At 41.1% G+C, this 23011-nt stretch overlaps 1 protein-coding gene across 4 annotated transcripts in view; it reads left to right on the forward strand.

Annotated features, from left to right (window-relative positions):
- Nucleotides 1-23011, forward strand: part of LOC138763457 (neurogenic locus notch homolog protein 2-like) — a 241228-nt gene that overhangs the window by 143200 nt on the left and 75017 nt on the right. For all 4 annotated transcript variants that reach the window (XM_069937636.1, XM_069937639.1, XM_069937637.1 and 1 more), the window contains 5 exons: nucleotides 4074-4187; nucleotides 5011-5244; nucleotides 15255-15365; nucleotides 18222-18414; nucleotides 20022-20167. In XM_069937636.1, the coding sequence (XP_069793737.1) occupies nucleotides 4074-4187; nucleotides 5011-5244; nucleotides 15255-15365; nucleotides 18222-18414; nucleotides 20022-20167 (798 nt within the window). The remainder of the gene's footprint in view (nucleotides 1-4073; nucleotides 4188-5010; nucleotides 5245-15254; nucleotides 15366-18221; nucleotides 18415-20021; nucleotides 20168-23011) is intronic.

Below are 23011 nucleotides of genomic sequence, written 5' to 3' on the forward strand. Positions count from 1 at the left end.
GACTGTAAGGGGATTATATGTACTTCCACCATGACTTGTGTGGGTTTTCTCCTGGTGCTCTTGTTTCTTCCCTTCCTCCAAAAACATATGGGGTTAGTAGGATGTAATTGGGCAGTACAGATTTCATGGGTCAGAATGGCTTGCTACTGTACTGTATTGTTAAAATTTAAAAAATAAATAAATATAAATACCTCCAAAATTGTCACCGGCATTCTCTCAGGACTGCTCTGGTGTGCTAGACCAGATTATGAGCTCAAGTTTTGAAGCAGCATTTGAACTCATAGAGAAAAATAAGAGATAATCGAAGAGAACCTGGAGCAAGTTAGGCAGCATCCAACTCTAACCCAAAACATGGGTGTATTTGGACTTTAGGACCTGAAGGAACTGTTACCATGTTGTATCTCTAAAGAAATTAAATTAATAGTAACCATTGTGCAAGAAAAAAATGGTGTTACAATAGAATGGATAGTCCTTTCTGTGGGTTGTCGTATTTTACGATTAGTGCAGTAAGGGGAGGGGCAAGAGTCTGATAGCCATTGGAAAGAAACCAAGAGGTATGGGACTTCAGACCTTCTGCCCGAACATATAACTTCCTGATCTTTTGGAGATGAATGAGACATTACGCAGTGGCAAAGGAGCAAGAAGAACATGAAATAAATCTGCTATTCCCAACCTCTTCCCTTTCCATCTCTCCCTTTTATTGGAGTGTTTCATATTTCTAGTCAGTCTTGCTTTAGCTGGATGAATGATGAGTCGCTTCATCTGCTAATAATTTTATTTCCATAATTATCTTTTGTTGAGAAATATTATTTTGATATTGCAAAAATTAAAAGCCCATTGTCAAAGCAAATGCTTATATTCCAAATGAATGTTGTTTTTTCTCTTTCAGTGTGCTATTACATCTCCTGTTGCTTTTTTATTTCTTGACAGTGAGGTGCAATGACAAAAGAAAATAGCCACAGTTGTTTTTGTTCCTGTGGGATAGTTTTATGAAAAATAAATGATTGCAGATGTTGGAAATCTGACATCAAAACAAAATTGCTGGAGAGCCACAGCAGGTCAGGCAGCATCTGATGAGAGAAGAATGGTTTATGGTCAAAATCCTTCCACAGCACTGAAGAAAACAAAAAAAATTGTTAATTTCATGTTGTAAGGTAAAAGGGCAATGTAAACTGGGGCACCTTGGACTTGTGGTTGGGTGCATGGTTGACGCTTACGTTGGAAGGGACAGAGAGGATGATTGTTGTGCCAACCCCAGTTGCCTGCTGGTGTGTCTTTACTCTGTATTCAATGCAGTAACATTGTAGTGGTATTTGAAGCTGGCATGCTGGAGATTTTCCATATAATTTTTACCACGGCACAGTTAGCACAACACTATTACAGTGCCAGCGACCCAGGTACAAATCCACTGCTGTCTGTGGGGAGTTTGTACATTCTCCCAATGACCAAGTGGGTTTCCTCTGGGTGCTTCAGTTTCCTCCAAAGACGGACAGGGATAAAGTTAAATGAGAAGGTGTATTTGGGTAGCACAGGCTTGTGGGGCTGAAGAGGCTGGTACTGTGCTGTATTTCTATATTAAATTATTTTGGATCCAGGAATTAGCTTAGGCTCTCAGTGAAAATTGGATTGATCCATCATTTCCAGAAAAACTGTTAATCAGTTTAACAGGTGATTCAGAACTGCAGCTGTCGGATAGCTTGAATAGATGTCACATAAGTAAATACAGAAAAGTACTGGAGAAACTCCAACACGTTTATGTATTTAATAAAATCACAGCATCTGCAGACTTTCTTGTTTCATGGACATCGCATCAGAATTTAAAATAAGATTTTAATACATATTCAACCTGCTCATTAAACGACCCTAAACCAAATGAATAGTTCAGTGCTAGATTTCCCCCTTTTTTTAAAATTACTTTTGCACTCTCAATACTAGTGACTGGCATTTTAGCTTTCCCTTGTGAAATGATCTTGCCTCCACATTTTGTTGGTTCTGCTACATCCTTGAGCTGAGAGCAAGTGTTTCGCCACACACAACAATCTCCTCCCTTGAGTTTGGCTTGCTCCTGATGAAGCTCCCTCCCAGATGAACCGACAGGGAGAAATGACAAATTAACCCATGGCTTTTGGAAAAAGGTTGTTGGCTGTTGACTGGGCAAAACATTAATGCTCAAAATATTTCCACCCCCTACTCAACTGCCAAGCCTTGCGTTCTATTCGTAGGGCCTTCTCATTTCATTTTTAGTGGACTGCCAGCACCTTTTTCCCGGGGAAACAGTACCAAATACCAGAGGACATTTGTTTAAGTTGAGTGGAGGAAAATTTAGGGGAGACACCAGAGGTAAGTTATTTTTTATACAGAGAGTGGTGGGTGACTGGAATGTATTGCCAGGGTAGTGGTGGAGGCTGGGACAATAAACAGACTCTTAGATAGGCACATGGATGCAAGAAAAATAAAGGGTAATGGGTGTGAGGTAGGGAAGGATGAGATTGTTGTGGAGCAGGTTTATGTAGGCCAGTACATCATGAGCTGAAGGGCTTGTATTGTGTTGTAATGTTCTATGTTCTGTTGAGGTCAAATCCAGACTATGGTCAAACAATTAAGACCATTCAGTCCTTCAAAGTTGTTTTGCTGTTGAATAAGATCGTGACTGATTTGGAAATGGATGCTTCTCTTGTCTCAATTTGTTAGACATAGTCTTTGCCTGGTGGGCTTGCATTATGGCTAGGCTCCATTTCAACTGCACAGCTTTGTCAGTGGGGTCGACAGTGTCACAGGAGCCAGACCCCACCCATATTTGATGGGTGAGTTGTAACACTGTCTTCACTCAGTTGCAGCAGGGCCAATGAGAGCTGGGGAATGGTGCCTGTGGAGGTTCATTGAAGGAAATTTATCATCCTTGGTCTCGGGACAATTGACTTGTTTGTGGATTTTGACTCAGCATGGGCTGGTAATTGCATTTTAAACCTACTCAAGATGTGGCCACTTGCCTAAACATGAATCCTTGGAGATGCTGTGGAGTCTACATATGCACAGTATTTTGTTTTCCAAAGGCCCTCTCTAAATGTGTAAAGTGGTGCAATAAATACAAATTAAATGGTACATTTCAGATGTCAGCTTCAATCAACTGTCCCATCTCTGGAGCAGGATAAAGAAAATTGTATTGAACATGCATCACACAGCTGAGACTTTCAGACCAGGCTAGTTTCTGTTCCACCTCACCCTTCCTCCTTCCAAGATTATTTTGCTGCTATGTTGTTTGCCTCTACTCCATGAGATGGCGAATTCCACATTCCAAAGAGGCTTTCCCCTCAATCCCGCATTGGACTGAAGAGTGACAATCAAATATTTCCTTGGGACTCCTGCCACAAATGGAATAATCATCTCTCCATCTGCTTCACCAAACCTTTTCATAATTTAGTGAAACTTTTCACGTGAATGTTCATGTTATTGGAAGGGTTATTATCTGACACCACTCAAGGCACTGTTAGTTTAAAGGTTGGACAGTGAGGGGAGTAAAGTTAGCATATGGGATTCAAGGACATCGATCGAGCAACAATGAAGGAACAAGGATCTATTTCCCATGAAGAATGGACCTTAGTTGCAGGTTCTTCCAATGAAAAGATGCAATAAATGAAGAAAGGGTTTGATAAGTAAGATAGAGAGAGCTTCTCAATTGTGCAAGAAGTTTCTGAGGAGGAGCTCTAACTGTATAATGCCAGATAGTTCATCTGATTTTTGTTAGATTAAACTTGATCACAGAAATCAGGTACAATTGATTCTTGACTATATCAAAGGGTGGAGAATTAGCCCCACATGTAGTTTTCCCTTCACAGAAGGACTGAAATAAACCAGATAAGTTTTTGCAAGAATTGATTTATTTCCAAATTTATTAGTTACATCAGCATTTTTTTAAATTCCAGACTTATTTATTTTAAAATGTTTTTTTTTCCCCCAATGTGAATGTGTTTCAGCCCTTTATTCCAGGTCTCTGTGTGACTGTACGATCATTCCCTTCAAGGCTTTTTGAAGATGAGCTGCGCTTTCTTTCCTTCTGTGTGTGCTTGCTACAGGTTTCTCTGGGAGTACATGCCAGATGGACATAGATGAATGTGCCAGCACACCCTGCCAACATGGAGCCAAGTGCATTGATCGGCCAAATGCCTTTGAGTGCGAGTGCAGCGAAGGTAAAGCAAGCTCACTTCTAAATAAATGGAACTGAAACTAGATGTTTTCTGATGCGGTTGAAATCTTCCGCTCCTGCAATGTTTCACCAGTCAATTTGCCAAGTTTCCCCCCACCCTCTCTGACTTCCAACTGTGACATCCCATTTTGTCATTGCCTGCAGTGATGGCAAAGTACTGAAATAAATAGTGGGCTCATCAACTGTTTCATGTTCAATGTTTGAAAATTCTGCGAATAGACATCCCCTGAATTGTCTGTCGAACTTGCAGGGTGGGTCTGAACTGGAATTTCTGTTCTGCTACAGACATAGATTCCTTCCCCATAACACTTGTGTTCTCAGGCAATTGATAATTAATGTTACCCTGCAGCACATTTCAGCATTAGATTACTTGTCCTTGGGACACATCTGAATTAAAATAACTTTCCCACACTGGTGTTTAACTATTGCAATGCCAGACTAGTTTTCAGCTCGCAATTCTACAAGGGTACAGCTGACCTCACTCAAAGGCAGGGCAGGGCTGGAGAAATACTTTCAGTTCCCAAGGTAAAGCAATGCAACAACACTGCCATGCCCTTGCTAAATCTTGCAGCATATATGGCAGACAGGGAGGGAAATGTGCCTTGAGCACTAGTGTGCACAGTGAATTGTTGCTAATTTGGGTGTCATTGTCCTCTCCAGCTCTGTAAACATTCAGATGGTGTCTTAAAGCAAGTTATTGGTATATTTTGGAAACCTTTCTTTGTATTAAAGACAAATTGTGAGAAAGCTACACAATCTGTGACGTATTGCTATTAATTCCACTCTTTTCTGCCTCGCACCCAAAGGCTTCACGGGGACCACGTGCGAGATCAACGAGAACGATTGTTATCCGGACCCCTGCCACTATGGGACGTGTGAGGATGGGATTGCTGGGTACACGTGTATCTGCGCACTGGGGTACAAGGGCCCGATCTGCAGTGAACAGATCGACGAGTGCCAGAGTCGACCCTGCCAGAACGGAGGCACTTGTCAAGACCGTGTGAACGATTACAAGTGTCGATGCCCAGTTGGCACCTCAGGTGAGTAAGAGCCAGCCTGACCAAGGCCAGTAAAATCACCATGAAGGATAGCAATTTTTTGCTGATTGTTGATGCACCCTGCCAATAACACTCTAATTCACTGCTCTACGGTGGAACAGTTACATCACACATTGCTCGGGAGCTGTTTCCATCTTTTTGTGGATGTGTCAGCTCCTAAATTGAAGGGTGTCATAAATAATTATAGGGCTCCTATTGAAAATAAAACACTCATTCAATACTCATTGGAAAATTCTGCCACATGAAATGTTTCAATCAAACTTTCAAAATGAAGCTTGAGATTGGATTTGAATGCAAGGTTAAGGAGGTCTTATTCCAGTTATAAAGGGTCCTGATGAGGCCACATCTATTGACTGTGCATCGTCTTCCATAAAGACGAAAATGTGTACTGTCAGAAAGGGACAATATGAAGGGAAGTTCTAATGGTTTCCACAGGTATATTAAGTGAAAAAGGATAGTAAGGGACAAAATTGATTCTCTTGAAGATCAGTGGTTGGCTATATATGCAGCCAGAAGAGATGAGGGAGATCTTAAATGTTTTTTTTTTGCATCACTATGTACTCAGGAAACTGGCAAAGTGTGGGGAAGTAAGGATATCTTGTACACATTTATCTTGTAGGAGGAGGTGCTAGTGTCTTAAATCAAATACGGGTGGATAAATCTCCAGAGCCTAACAAGATATTCCTTTGGACCTTGAGGAGGTGAGGGTAAAAATTCCAAGGGCTCTGGCAGAAATATTTAAAATGTCCTTCACCCAAGGTGAGGTGCCGGAAGATTGGAGGGTAACTCATGTTCTGTTGTTTTTAAAAAAAGATCCAAAAGTAACCCTGGAAATTATAGGCCAATGAGCCTGACATCAGAAGTAGATAAGTTATTGGAAGGTGTTCGAAGAGATCGTATATAGAATTGTTTGGATAGCCAGTGTCTGATTAGGGATAGTCAACATGGCTTTGTGCATTATAGGTCGTGTTTAACCAATCTTATAGAGTTTTTCAAGGAGGATACAAGGAAATTGATGAAGGAAAGGCTGTGGATGTTGTCAACATAGACTTTAGTAAAGGTCTTCAACAAGGCTCCACATGAGAGGTTCGTCAGGAAGGTTCAGGCGCTTAGTATTATAGTGAGGTAGTAAACTAGATTCAACATTGGCTACAGGAGAAGCCAGAGAGTGCTAGTGGATAATTGCTTCTCAAACAGGAGGCCTGTGACTGGTGATGTGCTTCAGGGATCAGTGCTGGGACCATTGTTGTTCATCATCTATATCAATGTGGTAAATTGGATCAGCAGATCAAAAAGCAAAGATTGGAGGTGTTGTGGACAGCGAAGAAGGTTTTCAAAGCTTGCAGAGGATCTGGACCAGCTAGAAAAATGGTCTGAAAAATGGCAGATGAAATTTAATGCAAACAAGTGTGAGGTGTTGCATTTTGGAAGGACAAACCAAGGTAAGACATACACAGTAAAGGGTACGGCACTGAAGAGTGAGGTAGATTATAGGGATTTGAGAATACAGATGCATAATTCCCTGAAATTGATGAATCAGGTGGATAAGATTGTAAAGGGAGCTTTTTGCATATTGGCCTTCATAAATCAAAGTATTGAGTATAGGGTGTTATGATAAAGTTGTATTTTGAGACCAAGTTTGGAGTATTATGTTCAGTTTTGGTCACCTAATTGTATGGAAGATATCAATAAGATTGAAAGATTGTGGAGAGGATTTACTAGGATGTGACCGGGACTTCAGGAACTGAGTTACATAAAAAAGGTTAAACAGGTTAGGACTTTATTCCCTGAAGTGTAGAATGAGGAGAGATTTGATAAAGGTATTTAAAATTATGAGGGGGATAGACAGAGTAAATATAAATAGGCTTTTATTTTTACTGAGGGTAGGTGAGATACAAACCAGAGAATGATGGTTAAGAGTGAAAGGGAAAAGTTTATGGGAAACATTAGGTGGAATTTCTGCCCACAGAGAGCAGTGAGAGTGTGGAAAGAGATGCCAGCTGAAGTGGTGAATGTGGGCTTAATTTTAGCATTTAATAAAAAATTTTGGCAGGTACATGGATGGGACATGTAGGGAGGACTGTGAACTGGGTGTAGGTCAGTGGGACTAGATTGCATAATAGTTTGGCAAGGACTAGAAAGGCCAAGGGCCTATGTTCTGAGCTATAATGTACTAGGGAGTGCTAAGAACTTTCACTAGACTGGTTGCAGGAATGACAGTTTTGTTCAATGGAGAAAGATCGAGTAGATTTAGATTGTTTTGAAGCTTACAATAATCTTTAAAAAGCTTGACAGGGGAGCTGGAACATGCATCTTCTGGTTGATGTTACAAGCCCAGAGGATCCCAAAACCCAGCAGCAATAGAAATTCACTAAGACAAGTGGTTACTTAAACAAACGTAGTTTTTAATTTTCTTTAAACATAAAAACAGGATCAAAATTTAACTTTTTACTATTAACTTAACCTAACTTAAACCCTTCTAATTCTAACCACATGTGTATGTAATGTGTATATAAGTTCAGAAAAGTTCTTTGATTCACAGACCAATCTCACTTTTCACTCCTCCAAGTTCACTGGTATCAGGCAATTCTTATACTGTGCACAGAATTTAACATTTATGAATTTTCACCAGGCTTTGGTGGAAACGGATAAATGGTTACAGCTCAGGAAGGTTCTTGATGGTTTTCAGAGAGAGATTTGTTGCTCGTTGGACACACACAAACTGATTTACTTTCATTAGTTACTTCAGTGTCTTGCCAAGGAAACTTGCCCCATCAGGGTTTTCCAAATGATAACCTCTTCTGCAGGTCACCACAGAGTTCTGTTTTGTTTCCCTTATTTCAGGTGAAACACTCTAGCCAGCCTTTTCCTCTTGTGTAAACCACATGACCTTCTTAGAACAGCAAACTGCATTCAGACAGATTGCAGCACCAGACCCAATCTTCTGAGTCCGTTCATCTGGTGCTTTCAAAACAATAATCCATTACTCCACAGCATATCTAATTAACACCCACTCTCTATAGGCATTCTTCAAAGTTTTTGCAAATGCACTTGGAGCCTGGACTGTCTGGGTTGAGCAAAGCTCTGGCAACTTAAATGAGATCTGTATAACTATATAACAATTTACAGTAAGGAAACAGGCCACATCGGCCCTTCTAGTCCATACCGATTTACATGAAACTCCAATAGTTCCGCCTACCCACTCCTATGCCCATAACCCTCATTCATGTACTCATCTAGCCTCCTCTTAAATGACAGAATTGACCTTGCCACAACTACTTCTTCTTGAAGATCATTCCACTCAGCCACCACTCTCTGAGTGAAGAAGCATCCTAATCTATTACTCCTAAAGTTTTGCCCCCCAACCCTTAACTTATGACCCCTTGTGCCAATCTCCCCTACCCTCAGGATAAAGAGCCTATTCACATCTACTCTATCTATTCCCTTCATAATTTTAAATACCTCTATCAAATCCCCTCTTAACCTTCTACGCTCCAACGAATAAAATCCCAGTCTACTCAATCTTTCTCCGTATTCAAGATATTGCAATCCAGGCAGGATTTTTGTAAACCTTCTTTGCACCCTCTCTACCTTATTTATATCCTTCCTATAATTTGGAGACCAGAACTGCACATAATACTCCAAACTTGGCCTCACCAAAGCCTTAAAGTCTCAACATCACCTCCCAGCTCCTATATTCTATGGTATGATTTATAAAGGCCAGCATACCAAAAGCCTTCTTCACCATCCAATCAAAATGGGAATCTACCTTTAAGGAATGCTGAACCATTATTCCAAGATCCTTCTGTTCCTCAGCATTCGTCAATGCCATCCCCATACATCCTATTTTGGTTATTTTTCCCAAATGAAGCACCTCACACATTAAACTCCATCTGCCACCTTTCAGCCCACCGTTCCAAACAGTCCAAATCCTTCTGTAGTCCTTGAAAACCGTCTTCACTATCCACAATTCCCCCTATTTTTGTATCGTCCGCATATTTACTCATCCGATTTACCACCCCGTCATCCAAATCATTAATATAAATAACGAACAACAAAGGATCCAACACCAATCCCTGAGGCACACCGCTCGTCACCGGCCTCCATCCTGACAGACAGTTATCCATCATGACTGGTGCCTATCTTCCAGCCACCTCTGAACCCATCTGACTATCTCTATATTAATCCCTAGAGATCGAACCTTCTTCACTAACCTTCCATGCAGAACCTTTATCAAAAGACTTACTAAAATCCAAATATGCTCTACCTTCATCAACCTTTCTGCTCACCTCTTCAAAAAATTCAACAAGATTCGTCAAGCACGACTTTCCCCTCACAAACCCATGTTGGGTGTCCCTGATCAATCCCTGCCTATCCAGATATTTATACATATTATCCGTAAGAATTCTTTCCATTAGTTTCCCCACCATCGATATCAAACTTACTGGCCTATAATTGGTTGGCCTACACCTTTTTTTTGTAATTCTTTATTTATCGCACTGTGAACCATGTCAACCAATATATTTACAGATGCATCTCTTTAAATATTCGCAGTGACATTTTCTCTTTTTTTCCCCCATCCCTCCCTTCCCCCTTCCCACCCACCTCCAAAAACAGTAAATATTCAACATATAAAACCCAATTAAACAATATCTTTATACAAAAGGAATACAAACAAAAAAGACGTATCATCTACTTATACACATTAAATCTGATCGTGTTTATCTTCTTATCATTTTAGGTGGTGGTGGTCCGAGGCCTGTTCTTTCTGTTATGTTCCATACATGGTTTCCAGGTTTTTTCAAACATTGTAACTTTGTCTTTTAAATTACGTGATTTTTTTTCCCAATGGGATACCACTTAAACTTGATTATATATTCCGTTAATGTTTATAGTCATATAGTCCCAACGTGGCCATCTTATATCTTTATTTTCACTTTTTTTCTGCCTCTTCACCGCCTCCATCCTCTTTTTATCCATTACTGTTTTTTAAGTTTTCCTTTTTAATCTCAATATATGACAATGTACTTAAGACATGAAATACCTCAACAATCCCCACAAGCAATAACCCTTTAACCCCAAATGAATCTCCCCTCCTTGGGTAGCCCCTTGTCCCTTGACGGCAACCACAACTCCCCTTTCCATTCGGTTTGTGAACTTACTCGCAAGCGTCAACCGATTTCGCAGTGACCATTTCCCACCCCCAGCCCCTCCCAGAGAACACTATTTTCCTATACATATAACAAAGCTCTCTCTCTTTTTTTCCCCCTTCTTCCCCTTCTCTTATCCATCTTTAAATTTTTATATATACATTATCTTTACTACATATTTTTGTTTATTTTCTTGCCGGTCATCCTTCTTGTCACTCCTCCTCCTCTCTTCTCTTGACCTGCAAATGTTCAGCAAATTCTTGGGCTTTCTTTGGGTCCGAGAACAGTCTATTCCGTTCCCCAGGAATAAATACTTTGAGTCCTGCTGGATGTCTTAAGATTGTTTTTGCCGTGTTCAATTCCTTCCTCTTCTTTAAAAGTTTGAAGCTTATGTCTGGGTAAAAAAAATATTTTTTGTCCCTTATATTCCAACAGCTTATTGTCCTATCTAACCTTCTTTCTTGCTTGCTCCAGTATGTTTTCTCTTGTCATATATCTTAAAGTTTTACCAATATGGATCTTGGTTTTTGATGTGGTGGTGGTTTCGGTTCTAATGCTCTATGAGTCCTTTCGATTTCTATTTCTTCATGTGAATCTGTCGTTCCTAGCACCTTCAGGATCCATCTTTTTATAAATTCCTTCATATCTGACCCTTCTTTGCTTCTTTCAGGCCCACTATTTTTATGTTGTTTCGGCTGCTGTAGTTTTCCAATACGTCAATTTTTTGTGACAATAAATCTTGTGTCTCTTTAATTTTTTTTTGCTCTCTTCCAACTTCCCTCTTAAATCATTTATCTCCATTTCTACATAGCTTCTCGTTCCTCCACATTTTCTACTCTTTTCCCTATTTCAGTCATGACCAACTCTAAGCTTTGCATTCTGTCTTCAGCTCTTTTCATTTTTCTTTTGATTGAACTAAATTCTAATGATAGCCATTCTTTTAATGACCTCATTTGGTCTTCAAAAAAGGCTTTATTTAAATTTTGTCCTTCTATTTTACCTTCTTCTTTCCTTTGAAATTCTTGGTCTTCTTCCTCCTCTTCTTCTGTGTCTGTATCTATGTCTGTGTCATCTTCTTCTCTTCCCTTTATCTGTGTATCTTTATCCTTCTCTGGTGAGCTGTTTTATATCCTTGCTGGGCCTCCAACTGCTGTGTCTCCTGCTGTTGGGCCCCCTGCTGCAGGCCGACCCGCTGCTGGGCCACCTGCCGCAGGTCGTCCCCCTGCCGGTCGCCCCATGGCCGCTCACCCTCTTCCAGCCCTTCATTCTCTTTCTCACCACTCTTCTTTTCTTCTTTCTTGCTTACTTCCTCCAGCTGAACGCCCCGATACTGGGCGTCTCTCAGATGGCTGCTCCCCAGCTGAGTCCCCCTCCCGCCGGCATTGACCTTTTCTTTTACTTACACACTGTGCATCTCTTTTTGGCTCAGAGCCATTTTTTGAAGTCCGCCGGTCAGGAGGACACTGCTCCTCTGGGGACTCACCAACATCGGAGATCAGCCACTCCTCTCCATGGTGGCTCTCTGTTCCGACGTGCAGGTAAGGCCTTCTTCTTTCTTCTCCAGTGATTTTTCTTCTTCCCTTTTCTCTGTTATTCTTACTTTTTCTCTTTTGGGTGCCATCTTCTGTCTCTTCTCTGTAACTTTATCTTTCTCTTCCTGTATTTTATGTTTATTGAGCTCTGTTTTTTCACACTTTTTTTTCTTTTCTTTGGAGAGGGCTGGTTCCACTCGACCAGCCACTACTCCATCACGTGACTCCCTTTCTTTGGCCTACACCTTGAGCCCTTTTTAAACAGCAGAACCACGTTTGCAATCCGTCAATCCCGCGGCATCACACTCTCCTCCAGTGACAGTTGAAAAATCACTGTCAGAGCCTTCACTATTTCCTCCCTGACCTCCCTTAACGTCCTGGGAAAAATCCCATCAGGACCAGGAGACTTATCTACCTTTTTACACCCCAGAAATTCTAAAATCCCCTCTTTACTAATCCCTATCTTTTTCATAACTAATCCTTTTGCCTCACTTATTTTACATAATTCAATATCTATTTCCTTTGTAAAGTGTTTGTATTTGTTTGTGACCTACACTACTCCCACAATCTATCTCCTTCAAAAACATATCTATATACAATATTAAATATGACATAATCTGTCACATTGAGGACTATTAGATCTGTGGGATAGGTTCAGAAAAATGGATTGGCCATTTAGGATTGAGTTGAGAAAATCTTCACTGAAGATATTGATGTTTTGCAAATCTATACCCTGCTGGGTTTTAGCAGTGAACTTGTTGCGTTCATGAGAAGCAGAGATTGATGGCTATCTGGACAACAGATATGTGGATACATATGGGGATATTAGGATGTAGATTCTTTGGAGAAGGTGCAGAGGAGATTAACAAGGATGTTATCTTGATTGGAGAACATATCACATGAAGCAAGGTTAACAGAGGCTTTTCTCTTGGGAGCATTGACTCAATAAACTTCTGAGGGACATAGATAGGGTGGACAGCCAACACCTTTTTCCTGGGGTGACAATTGCAACTACCAGAGGACATCTGTTGAAGGTGAGAGGAGGAAAGTTGAGGGGAGATGTCAAAGAGGTACCATTTTTACTCAGAGAGTGGTAGGTGTCTGGAACGCATTGCTGAGATTGGTGGTGGAATAAGGACATTCAAAAGACTGTTAGAGTTGAGGTACATGTATGTAAGAAAAATAGAGGGTTATGGGTGTGAGGTAAGGAAGGGTTAGATGGTTTTACAGTAGGTTTCCATAAATCGGCCCAACATCATGGCCTGAAGGGCCTGTACTATAACATTCTATGTTTTAACCTGGAATGGCACAGCACAAAAACATGCCCTTTGGTCCACAATATGTGTGCTGAAACGATCCCTAAATTAAACTTAGACCATGCAGCTTGCTCATGATCTATTTCCTGCCATACCCTGAATATTCATATGACTCTCTGGAAGCCTCTTAAGCACTACTTTTATATCTGCTTCCACGAGTACCTCTGACATCGCATTCCAGGCACCCACAATCTCTGTGAGAAAAGTCTTGACTGACACAATTTCTTTAAATTTTGTCCCTTTCACCTTAAAGTCATATCCTCTCGTGTGTGGCATTTTTACACTGGGAGAAAGATTCTGACTGTCTATCCTATCAATGCATCTGATAGTTTTATAAACTTCTGTCAGGTCTCCTCTCAACCTCCAAAGCTCCAGAGAAAATCCAAGTTTGTCCATCCTCTCCCCATCACTCATACCCTCTAATCCAGGCAACATCCTTTGCTGTAACCTTTCCAAAGTCTCCACAATAATAGTCCACAATAGATTAAAGGTCAGCTGATGGAGGCTTTATATAGTTGCAATGTGATTTTCCTGTTCTCAAATTCAGTGTCCTAGCCAATGAAGGAATGCATGCCATTCACCTTCTTTACTACATAATCTACTTGTGTGGCCTCTACCAAGAAGCTTTGACCTGAACTCCCAAATCCTCTGCATTTAAGGGTCCTGTTATTAACTGTATACTTTCCCCTTACAATTAACTTCCCAATTGACCTCATACTTCTCTAGATTAAACTAATTTCTATACCCGTATCTGTAACTGATCTGTTGTATTTGATAACCCATCATACTAACCATAAGTCCACCAATCTTTGTGATAGCTGAAAAATTGATAACCTACCTACATTTTCATCCAAGTATCACAAACAACAAGGGTCCCAATTTTGATCCCTATGGAACACTCCTGCTCACTGACCAGAAGCTAGAGTACCACCCTTCCACCACAACCCTCTGCCTTCTATGGGCAAGCCAAATCCAAGCAATTAATTCACCGTAGATCCTGTGTGGCTATACCTTCTGGATCAGCATACTGAAGTTTATGTGGATAACATCCACTGCTCTATCTTCATCACACCACCTCAAAAAATTTCAGTGTGTCTCAGGTGACTTGGCCCACACAAAGCCATCTGACTCTCCCGAACTTGAACATTCCTTTCCAAATGCATGTGGGATAGTGCCAGAGAATGGAGCAGAGGGAAACTATTAGCCATGATAATGAGTTTATTGTCATGCACATAATAAACTCACACATAAGTACAATGCACAAGTGCACAAAAATTCTTATTTACTTCTGTAAAAAAAAAATCAATTTCAGTAGTATATGTTTAATTACCCCAGTCCAAAATGAGATGATAAATATATTCCTATTCACAGATAGATAATAAATGTGATCTTAATGTCATTCAGATGGAGGACTCGCTGCAGAATCCTTTGTCACATGACAAGCAAAGAAGTAATTAATTCAAATAAAATGGTGACAATGAGTTTCAGCTTTCCTCTTTGCATTCCTGCCAAAGTCAGATTCAGTCAACCAATTTCAGGCATATTCACTTTTGTTTCTTCTCTTTCTGTGCTGAAATCTGGATGTGGTGTGGGCCGGAGTATTGTCTAATCGATGCACCAGAGGTGTAGGGGTTTTGCAGCTACTTGTTCTTCTGCCTGCTCCACACATGTCGACTTTTGCTTCCACCAGACTGCTTGGACTCCAGACTTTTAATCAAGCACTGCATTAGGAACTTCCCAAAGCCAAAAAACATTGCAGCTAATTTGAACTGTGTGCAAACTCTTTGTTTCGATTTTGGATAGAATGATCTTTACTTGGATTACCTCAGGACCTATATCATATGTGAGGCCTTTGGAAGGTCTCCTCAGGCTCCCAGGAGAGGCTTTGTGAGCTGAAAGTGATCACACTGGCTTGTGCAATTTGATTTTTATTATTCTGCTGCATTTGCATTGAACAAACATGAATTGAATGTTTTGTTTGAACAATCCTGCAGGGGTTAATTGTGAGATCAACTACGATGACTGTGCCAGCAACCCATGTGACTATGGAAGCTGTCAAGATGGTATCAATCGGTACGATTGTGTCTGCAGTCCTGGATATACAGGTAGGACTAGATGCTCCTGATGTTCCAAGGCCCTGAATTCTAATTTGTGCTCAGTCTACTGCAGATTGATGGTATTTTCCTTAATTTAAGAAAAATTGTTTGTCGATGATTGGAATGGATCCTTTAATGGATAAAGGGATTAACTACAAGCATTAAGTAATCTTGTTCTTGTGACTTAGGTAGCATGAGAATAGAAGGCTGAAACATTAGGGGGAATTCTCCTTGTTCTCTGTGATAGTCCGCAGGTTCCTGAGAGGGCAGATGGACCTTGCTTCACCGTTGAACACACTACAAGTACATGGAGACATGGCCTCAATTAAAACAGATGAGGAGAAACTGCTTCACCCAGATAGTAATGAATCTGTGCAATTCTCTGCCCATGAAGCAGTGGAGGCTGTCTCATTTCATGTATTAAAGACACAGATAGATAGATTTTGAATAGTTGGGGAATTGAGGGTTATAGGGAAACAGGTGGGTAGGTGGAGCTGAGTCCACGACTAGATCAGTCACGATCTCATATAACAATGGAGCAAGCTCGATGGGCCAGATGGTGGACACATGCTCCAATTTCTGATGTTCTTATGAAATGTTCAGAGTACAGTTTTAATTCCTTGTTTTTTTGCTGTAGGGTTGAAGCCATATCATTCATTCCATTTGTCACAAGCCCCTTTGGGCACTCAAGTTTATGGGTTCAGTACATGGACACATGCAGAACTTATTTTTTAAAGGGTGACTTTTTAATGAGTTCGCAAATGGGAAAATCAACATTTCATTCCCTTCATGCCAACATTGTTACACAACCAGTCTTATGAAGCAATCAGTTATGTGTGTTGACAACAGATGTTTTGAAATTGAGTCAGCTCCATTTGGGGCTTCAGTGCAATATCTTGCTCGAAATGTCACACCACCAAAATGCGGAGCTCCCTAGCATTGGATGGACTAGAGGTGAGAATGTTACTATTGAGCCAGGAGGAGAGGGAAGAACTTAAGAGTAAATATTTGGCCTGTAGAACCTACTTCACCATTCATGGCTAATTTGGCCATGGACTCAGTTCCACCTGTTCCCAGAACATTAATTCTCTATTCTTCAAAAATCTTTCTAATTGTGTTTACATGGGCAGCCTCAACTGCTTCCTTGGGCAGAGAATTCCACAAATTCATTGCTCTCTGGGACAAGCATTTCCTTTTCATCTCTGTCCTAAATCTACTCCCACGAACCTTGAGATTGAGAATGAACTTTGGTACATGTGATCTTCAGTGCTGAGATATTTCAACAGAGTAAAATTTGAACATTAAGCTTAAACAAAAATGTGCAGTATATTTCCTTTCTATACTTTAGTCACAGAAAAGAGCTATTCCATTGGTCCCATTACCCCTCCTGATGTTCCTGTATCCTTGCAACAGTATCTCATACTTGCCCATGAAACTTCCCTGCTCTGATTCTTTTGCCATTTAACAGGGCAGGGGTGAGTAATTTACATTAGCCAGTTAACTTATCAGCCCATCTTTGGGCTATGAGAGGAAACTCAGGGGCAGGGGAGGGGAGAGAACCTACATGGTCACAGGGAGAACATGCAAACTCCACACTGACCACTCTGGAGGTTAGATTTGAACCCATTTTGTTGGCTCTGTGAGGCGGAAGCTCCACCGGCTACGTCACTGTGTCATGTGGAGCACTCGATCCTAATTCAACAAAGAAAGTTTGCAGTTTAAAGGTTGTGAGGAAGATTGAAAAGAACCAGGTTTAAGTGACCTCATTCCTTACCTGTTTACCTCTTTTGAACTTAATATTCCTGTGTAATCTCTCCTTCTTTGATCCTTCCGTGGACGTTGGGATGAATCCCACGTTCAATTGTTGCTACATGGTTGAGGTTTTTTTAAATTGTTTCCCAGGCCCTAACGCTAGACAGAATGATGGATATTTCTTGTTGAGCCCAGCTCATTTCCACCCACAGAATGCAAACCAACTCGCCCTGCTCGCTCAATGCTTTGTGACTGGAAACCACGTTATTGAAATTTATTATTATGGATCCTTCAATTAAAAATAATTTTTTCCACTGCATGTTCTCTGCTTAGTAAATTTAGAAGGATGTGCATCCACTTCAGGCAATTATCTCACAAATCATGATGTCATATTCTAATTATTATGGTGTTTTTTTTATTGTTCTTTGTTGGTGACAGATACCTGGGCAGAAATCAATGGGCTCTCTGTTTAAAGAGATAAGGAGGGTGGGGCTGGAATGGAGAGTTCTTCTGTGCAGTGAAATCATAAACCCATTTAGAAGGAATGGGTTTGCAATTTCATCCGCAGAGCTCACAGGAATCCACTCTGACAGTTTTGAAGCCTGGGTGGAGCCAGCAGGTGCCGAGACATTGTGCTTTGACAAGTGCTGAAGTCCTGTCCATCTAACTTACAAAAAAAAACATTCATGGCTCCTCCCTTTCGGCTGGAGGCAGCCTTGTGATCAAGATGTGCTCGCTTTCTTGTTTTATTGGAACAATCAAATCCATCACCAGTTTGTTTTCTTTATTGAAAATGCTTGCTGTCAGCTAACAGGCTCATACTTCGATGTGCTGTGAAATGTTTCATTTAGAATGAGCTCCTTCTAAGCAATCTATAGTTCCTTTTCTCTCCCTGCCTTATCTGACAGACTGGGCCCAAGTTAAAAGTTATCCCGTGCTTGGTTCTGGAGGGAATAAGCAGCCGGTTAGAATGAAGTGTTGGTGATGGTAGGGGTGTGGGAAAATTGATAGAGAGCTTCACTGGAGTGAGGGAGATAGACCTGAAACCAAAAAAAAAATCACAAGTTGGGCATGTCTGCCTTCACACTTCAATATTTTTGTTTTTGTTCTTAGGACTCATGTGCAATGTTGACATTGATGAGTGTGCCTCCAACCCATGTCACAACGGTGGCACGTGTGTCGATAAAATCAACCACTTTGTATGTCGCTGCCCCGAAGGATATCATGATCCCCACTGTATATCGGAAGTGGACGAGTGCAAGAGCAGTCCTTGTATTCATGGAAGATGTGTAGATGATGTCAACAGGTCTGTTCCAATTGTACTGCCTTCTTTCTCAGAGTTGCTTCATTCAACTTGCAAAATATTTATGCTCTTATATGTTCTTTTTGCCAGTGAAAACGTGTGTAAAAATTAGAGGGAAGGGTCAATGGAAGCAGAAAGGAAATTCTCAGAGCCCAGATAATTTTTGCCTTGAATATTTTCCATTTTCATTTTTGCAGTTACCAGAGTGAATGTGAAACCAACTGGGCAGAAGTCCCCTGAGGGAGTCTGAATGCCACCAGATAGTTCTCTGCTTATCCTTTGTGGGTATGGGACATGGGCAGAGTTTGGCCTGCCTGTGGTGTTTGGCTTGCTGGTTGAAACCGACTTGTCTGAGTGTGGCCTCTTAGAAGTGTGTTCCTGCTTGATTCATTGAATTTCGAGCAGGTGTATGGATAATTCAGCAGCTTGCAATGGGTACAGTTGCCAATATGGATAAGTACAAGGGCTGACTCTTTCCCATGTAGTAACTATTCAATGCCTGAGAGTAAATACTGGCAACGTCAAAAATAAAGTTCTTGTCTTCCATTTGGATATGGTGAATCTTACCTTTTCTGTTTGTGCTTGCATGTGTGCTCTTGAATTGAATGTGAAATTAGTACATTTGTAATGCCTCAAACAATGCTTGATGCATGCTCTATGTGTTTTGCATGTTTGATCTTCCATTGAATGGAATAGGTTCATGATAGAGAATTTAACAACATAGTGTTAGTTTTGTTTTACATTGAGAGGTCTGTTCAGATCATTGTCCCAGTTGGTGCTCTCTCTCTCTTAGGTTCTCACTTGTACACTCTCTCGCGTGGTATTTTATAGTTAAGGAAATCCATTTCATGATGGATATGGGGGTGGGAACATCCCTTATTCAGGTCTTATGAAGTATAGAAGTGAAGCCCTTTGAGACATCTTGAGTAATACAGGTACTTTAATCCTTTATTCTGACATCTAAAATCCGGAAAGCTCCAAAATTTGGCAGGTGGGGAGAGAGATGGCAGGGCAAGTAAGGCGGGCGAAGGGGAGAGACCGGCCGTGCGAGTCGGACGGATGAGGGGGGAGAGACCGGCAGTGTGAGTCGGACAGGTGAGGGGGAAGAGACTGGCAGCGCAAGTCGGGCGGGTTTAAATCTGGCTTTCCGAAATCTGGAAAAATCCAAAATTCAGAACACACTGTCCCCAACGGTTCCGGATAAAGGAGTGTGTACCTGTACTTCCGTAAAGTCATGACACCAATTTCCACCAATTTCCATGACATGGCAGCAGATAATCTGCTTCATGACAACATTGAGAGGTCACTGCCGGCAACAAGAAATCCTACTCTTCTCAAAGTACTCCCATTGAGACTTCTTGGTGGCCAATCTACAGTCTCACATAGCAAGCTCTTCATCTCAAAAGGTGGCACATCTAGCAGTGAATTGTCCCAAGCTTTACACTGGAGGGACATCCAAGGGTTGCACATGGTATTCTGTGCAGATAATTTATTTTTGAAATTACCTTTGTATTTTCAGAACATATCTATCTGTTTGCCATGTCTGTTCCAAACAAGGGACACCTCCAGTTGTTTGTTGCCTTGAATGGTTTCTGTTTTTGCTTTTGCAGTTACCAGTGTGAATGTGATGCTGGCTGGGTTGGAGTCAACTGTGACGTAGACAGAGATGAGTGCGAGTCAAACCCCTGCCAGCAGGGAGGAACTTGTGAGAACCTCATCAACGGCTACCGGTGCACTTGCTTGACAGGATTTAAAGGTGAGGGAGAAGCATCATTCTTTTGTCAAGTCTTTGAAAGACCCATTCCAGTTTCCATTTCCTTTTCAACGATACAGCAGTGTAGAAGGCCCTTCCAACCCTGGGATTTCCAGAAGGCATTCGATAAGGTGCCTCATGAAAGACTTGTACATAAGCTAAGGATGCATAGAGTTTGGGGTGATTAGCATGGATAAAGGATTGGTTAACCAATAGAAAGCAGAGAATTGGTATGTATACAGGGGCATTTTTCTGGTTGGCAATCAGTGATCAGTAGGGTGCTGCTGGGCCCACACTGTTCTCAATATACATTAACAGTTTGGAAGAGGGGATAGAGTGTAGTGTATCTAAGTTTGCTGATGACACTAAATTGAGTAGAAAAGCAAATTGTGCTGAGGATACAGAAAGTCTGCGGAGAGGTACAGAAAGGTTAAGTGAGTGGGCAAGGGTCTGCCAGATGGAGTATAGTGTTGGTAAATGTGAGGTTATCCAATTTACAGTAGAAGGAAAAATGGAAGATCCAAGTGATTGCAGCCTGCTGCTGTGCAGAAGGACTTGAGAGTGCTTGTGGATGAAAGGCAAAATGTTGGTTTGCAGATGCAGCAGGTTATCAAGAAGGCAAATAAAATGTTGGTCTTCATTGCTAGAAGGATTGAATTTAGGAGCAGGGAGGTTATTCTGCAAGCATACTAGGTACTGGTGAGGCCGCATCTGGAGTACTGCGTTCATTCCTGGTCTCCTTACTTTAGGAAGGATATACTGGCTTTGGCAGTGATCCACAGGAGGTTCACCAGGATGATTCCAGAGATGAGGGAGTTAGCCTATGAGGATATTAGCATGTGAGGAGAGATCGAGTCATCTGGGGCTATACTTGCTGGAATTTAGAAAAATAAGAAGGGATCTTATAGAAATGTATAAAATTATGAAAGGCATGGATAAAAGAGAGGCAAGTAAGTTGTTCCCATTGGTGGGGGAGACTAGAACTAGGGGACATAGTCTCAAGATCGAGGTGAGTAGATTTAGGACGGAGATGAGGAGGAACTGCTTTTTCCAGAGGGTGGTGAATCTATGGAATTCACTGCTGTGAATTCTGATTGATTGATGCAGTGAACACTACCTTAGTGAGTATATTTAAGACAAAGTTGGATAGATTTCTACAAAGGAAGGAGATTAAGGGATATGGGGAAAAGGCAGGTACGTGGAGATGAGCCTATCATCAGATCAGCCGCGATCTCATTGAATGGCGGAGCAGGTTCACCATTTTCTCACCACTCCTGCTCCTATTTCTTGCATTCTTTTGACCTAAGGAACCTGTGTCACCCAAGATTTCCAGATTCCCGAGACCATAAAAAAAAATATGAAAGGAACTTCACTGTTTGATTTCTTGTAATTGAGCAGTTTTCAGATTAAAGAGTTCGATCAATATTTTAAAGCACTCTATATGGTTTTCAAATGGTAAATATGTGTGTTATATATAATGTTTCACAAAGAATAAGCATTATTCTTGTGAAATGTGAAATGTTTTCCAATTTTATTTTTGGGTCTTTGCACCATGATGTTTCGATATGAAATTATGAATGTTTTTGACAGGAGGTTCTTATGCAAATGTTTTTATTTTATTTTATTTTGTTCATGTTTGTTCTGACTGGTGAGGAAGCAGGAGTTGGTGAAATGGTCATTCACTTTTTCTTTGGCATAAAAAAAAGCTTCCATGTTTCTCTATTTGCAACTTCCAAATTGAAAGGAGTGTGAGTTAATTTCCCAATTGGCAAAATCCCCACTCCAGTCTTGGCTCAAAATGGAGGGCAGAGCAATTTTGTGTCCATTAGACAGTCACATTGTCGCTCTTGAGACTGAATTTTGATCCCCTCTGATTACACTCTCAGGTAAGTTGATTTTATTGATTGCCCTCCAATTAGCATGAACCCTCAGCTATACTAATTTCACACCAGTGGATGGAAATGATGATGATTCTTTCACAAGAAAATGTGAAGGCTGGATGTCAACCAATGATCCATCGGGCAGAAACTTAAATTAAGCCTATTAAGACCATACAATATAGGAGTGGAATTTGGCCATTTGAGTCTGTCCTGTTATTACATCATTGGCTGATTTACTATCCTGCCTTTTTTCAATTACCCTTCATTCCCTTCCTGATCAAGGAACTATCTACCTCCGTCTTAAATATTCCAAAGAATTGGTCTCCACAGCTGTCATTGGCAATTGATTCTATGGATTCACCTCTATCGAAAGAAATTCCTCTCATCCCTGTTCTAAAGGCGCATTTTTATTCTGAGGCCATGCCCTCTGGTCCCAGACTCACCCACTGCAATGAACAACCTCTCCACATCCATTCTATCCAAGTCTTCCAGTATTTGATCAGTTTCAATTAGATACCCCCTCATCCTTCTGACCTCCGGTGAGTTCAGTCCCAGAGCCACATGATAACCTTTTCATTCCCAGGATCATTCTCATGAAGCTCCTCTGATCCCTCTCCAATGTCAACAATTCATTTCTTAGATACGGAGTCCACTTGTCTCTTTTTTTTGATGATTAGGGGCATTCTGATGTTTAACATTCCTTCAGAATGTGCTCTTGGGTGGCGGCTGCTTTGAACCACAGCATCCTGTTGTCGGGAAATTACTCTCAGGATCTCGATCCAGCAGGAAGGAATATCAGTGAGTCAAGATGATGGAATTTGTGTGCCATCATATTACAGTGACTTTGAGTGGTATTCCTGTTGAGTGGAAAATGGTGAGCCCATGTATAAACTGTGTTAAAGCTTGTTCTTGGAGATGTGAATGTGTGCATATGCTGATCCTGTCCTCTTGACCGATGGAATTTATA

Source organism: Narcine bancroftii, chromosome 5, assembly GCF_036971445.1.
Source record: "Narcine bancroftii isolate sNarBan1 chromosome 5, sNarBan1.hap1, whole genome shotgun sequence".
Taxonomy (NCBI): Eukaryota; Metazoa; Chordata; class Chondrichthyes; order Torpediniformes; family Narcinidae; genus Narcine; species Narcine bancroftii.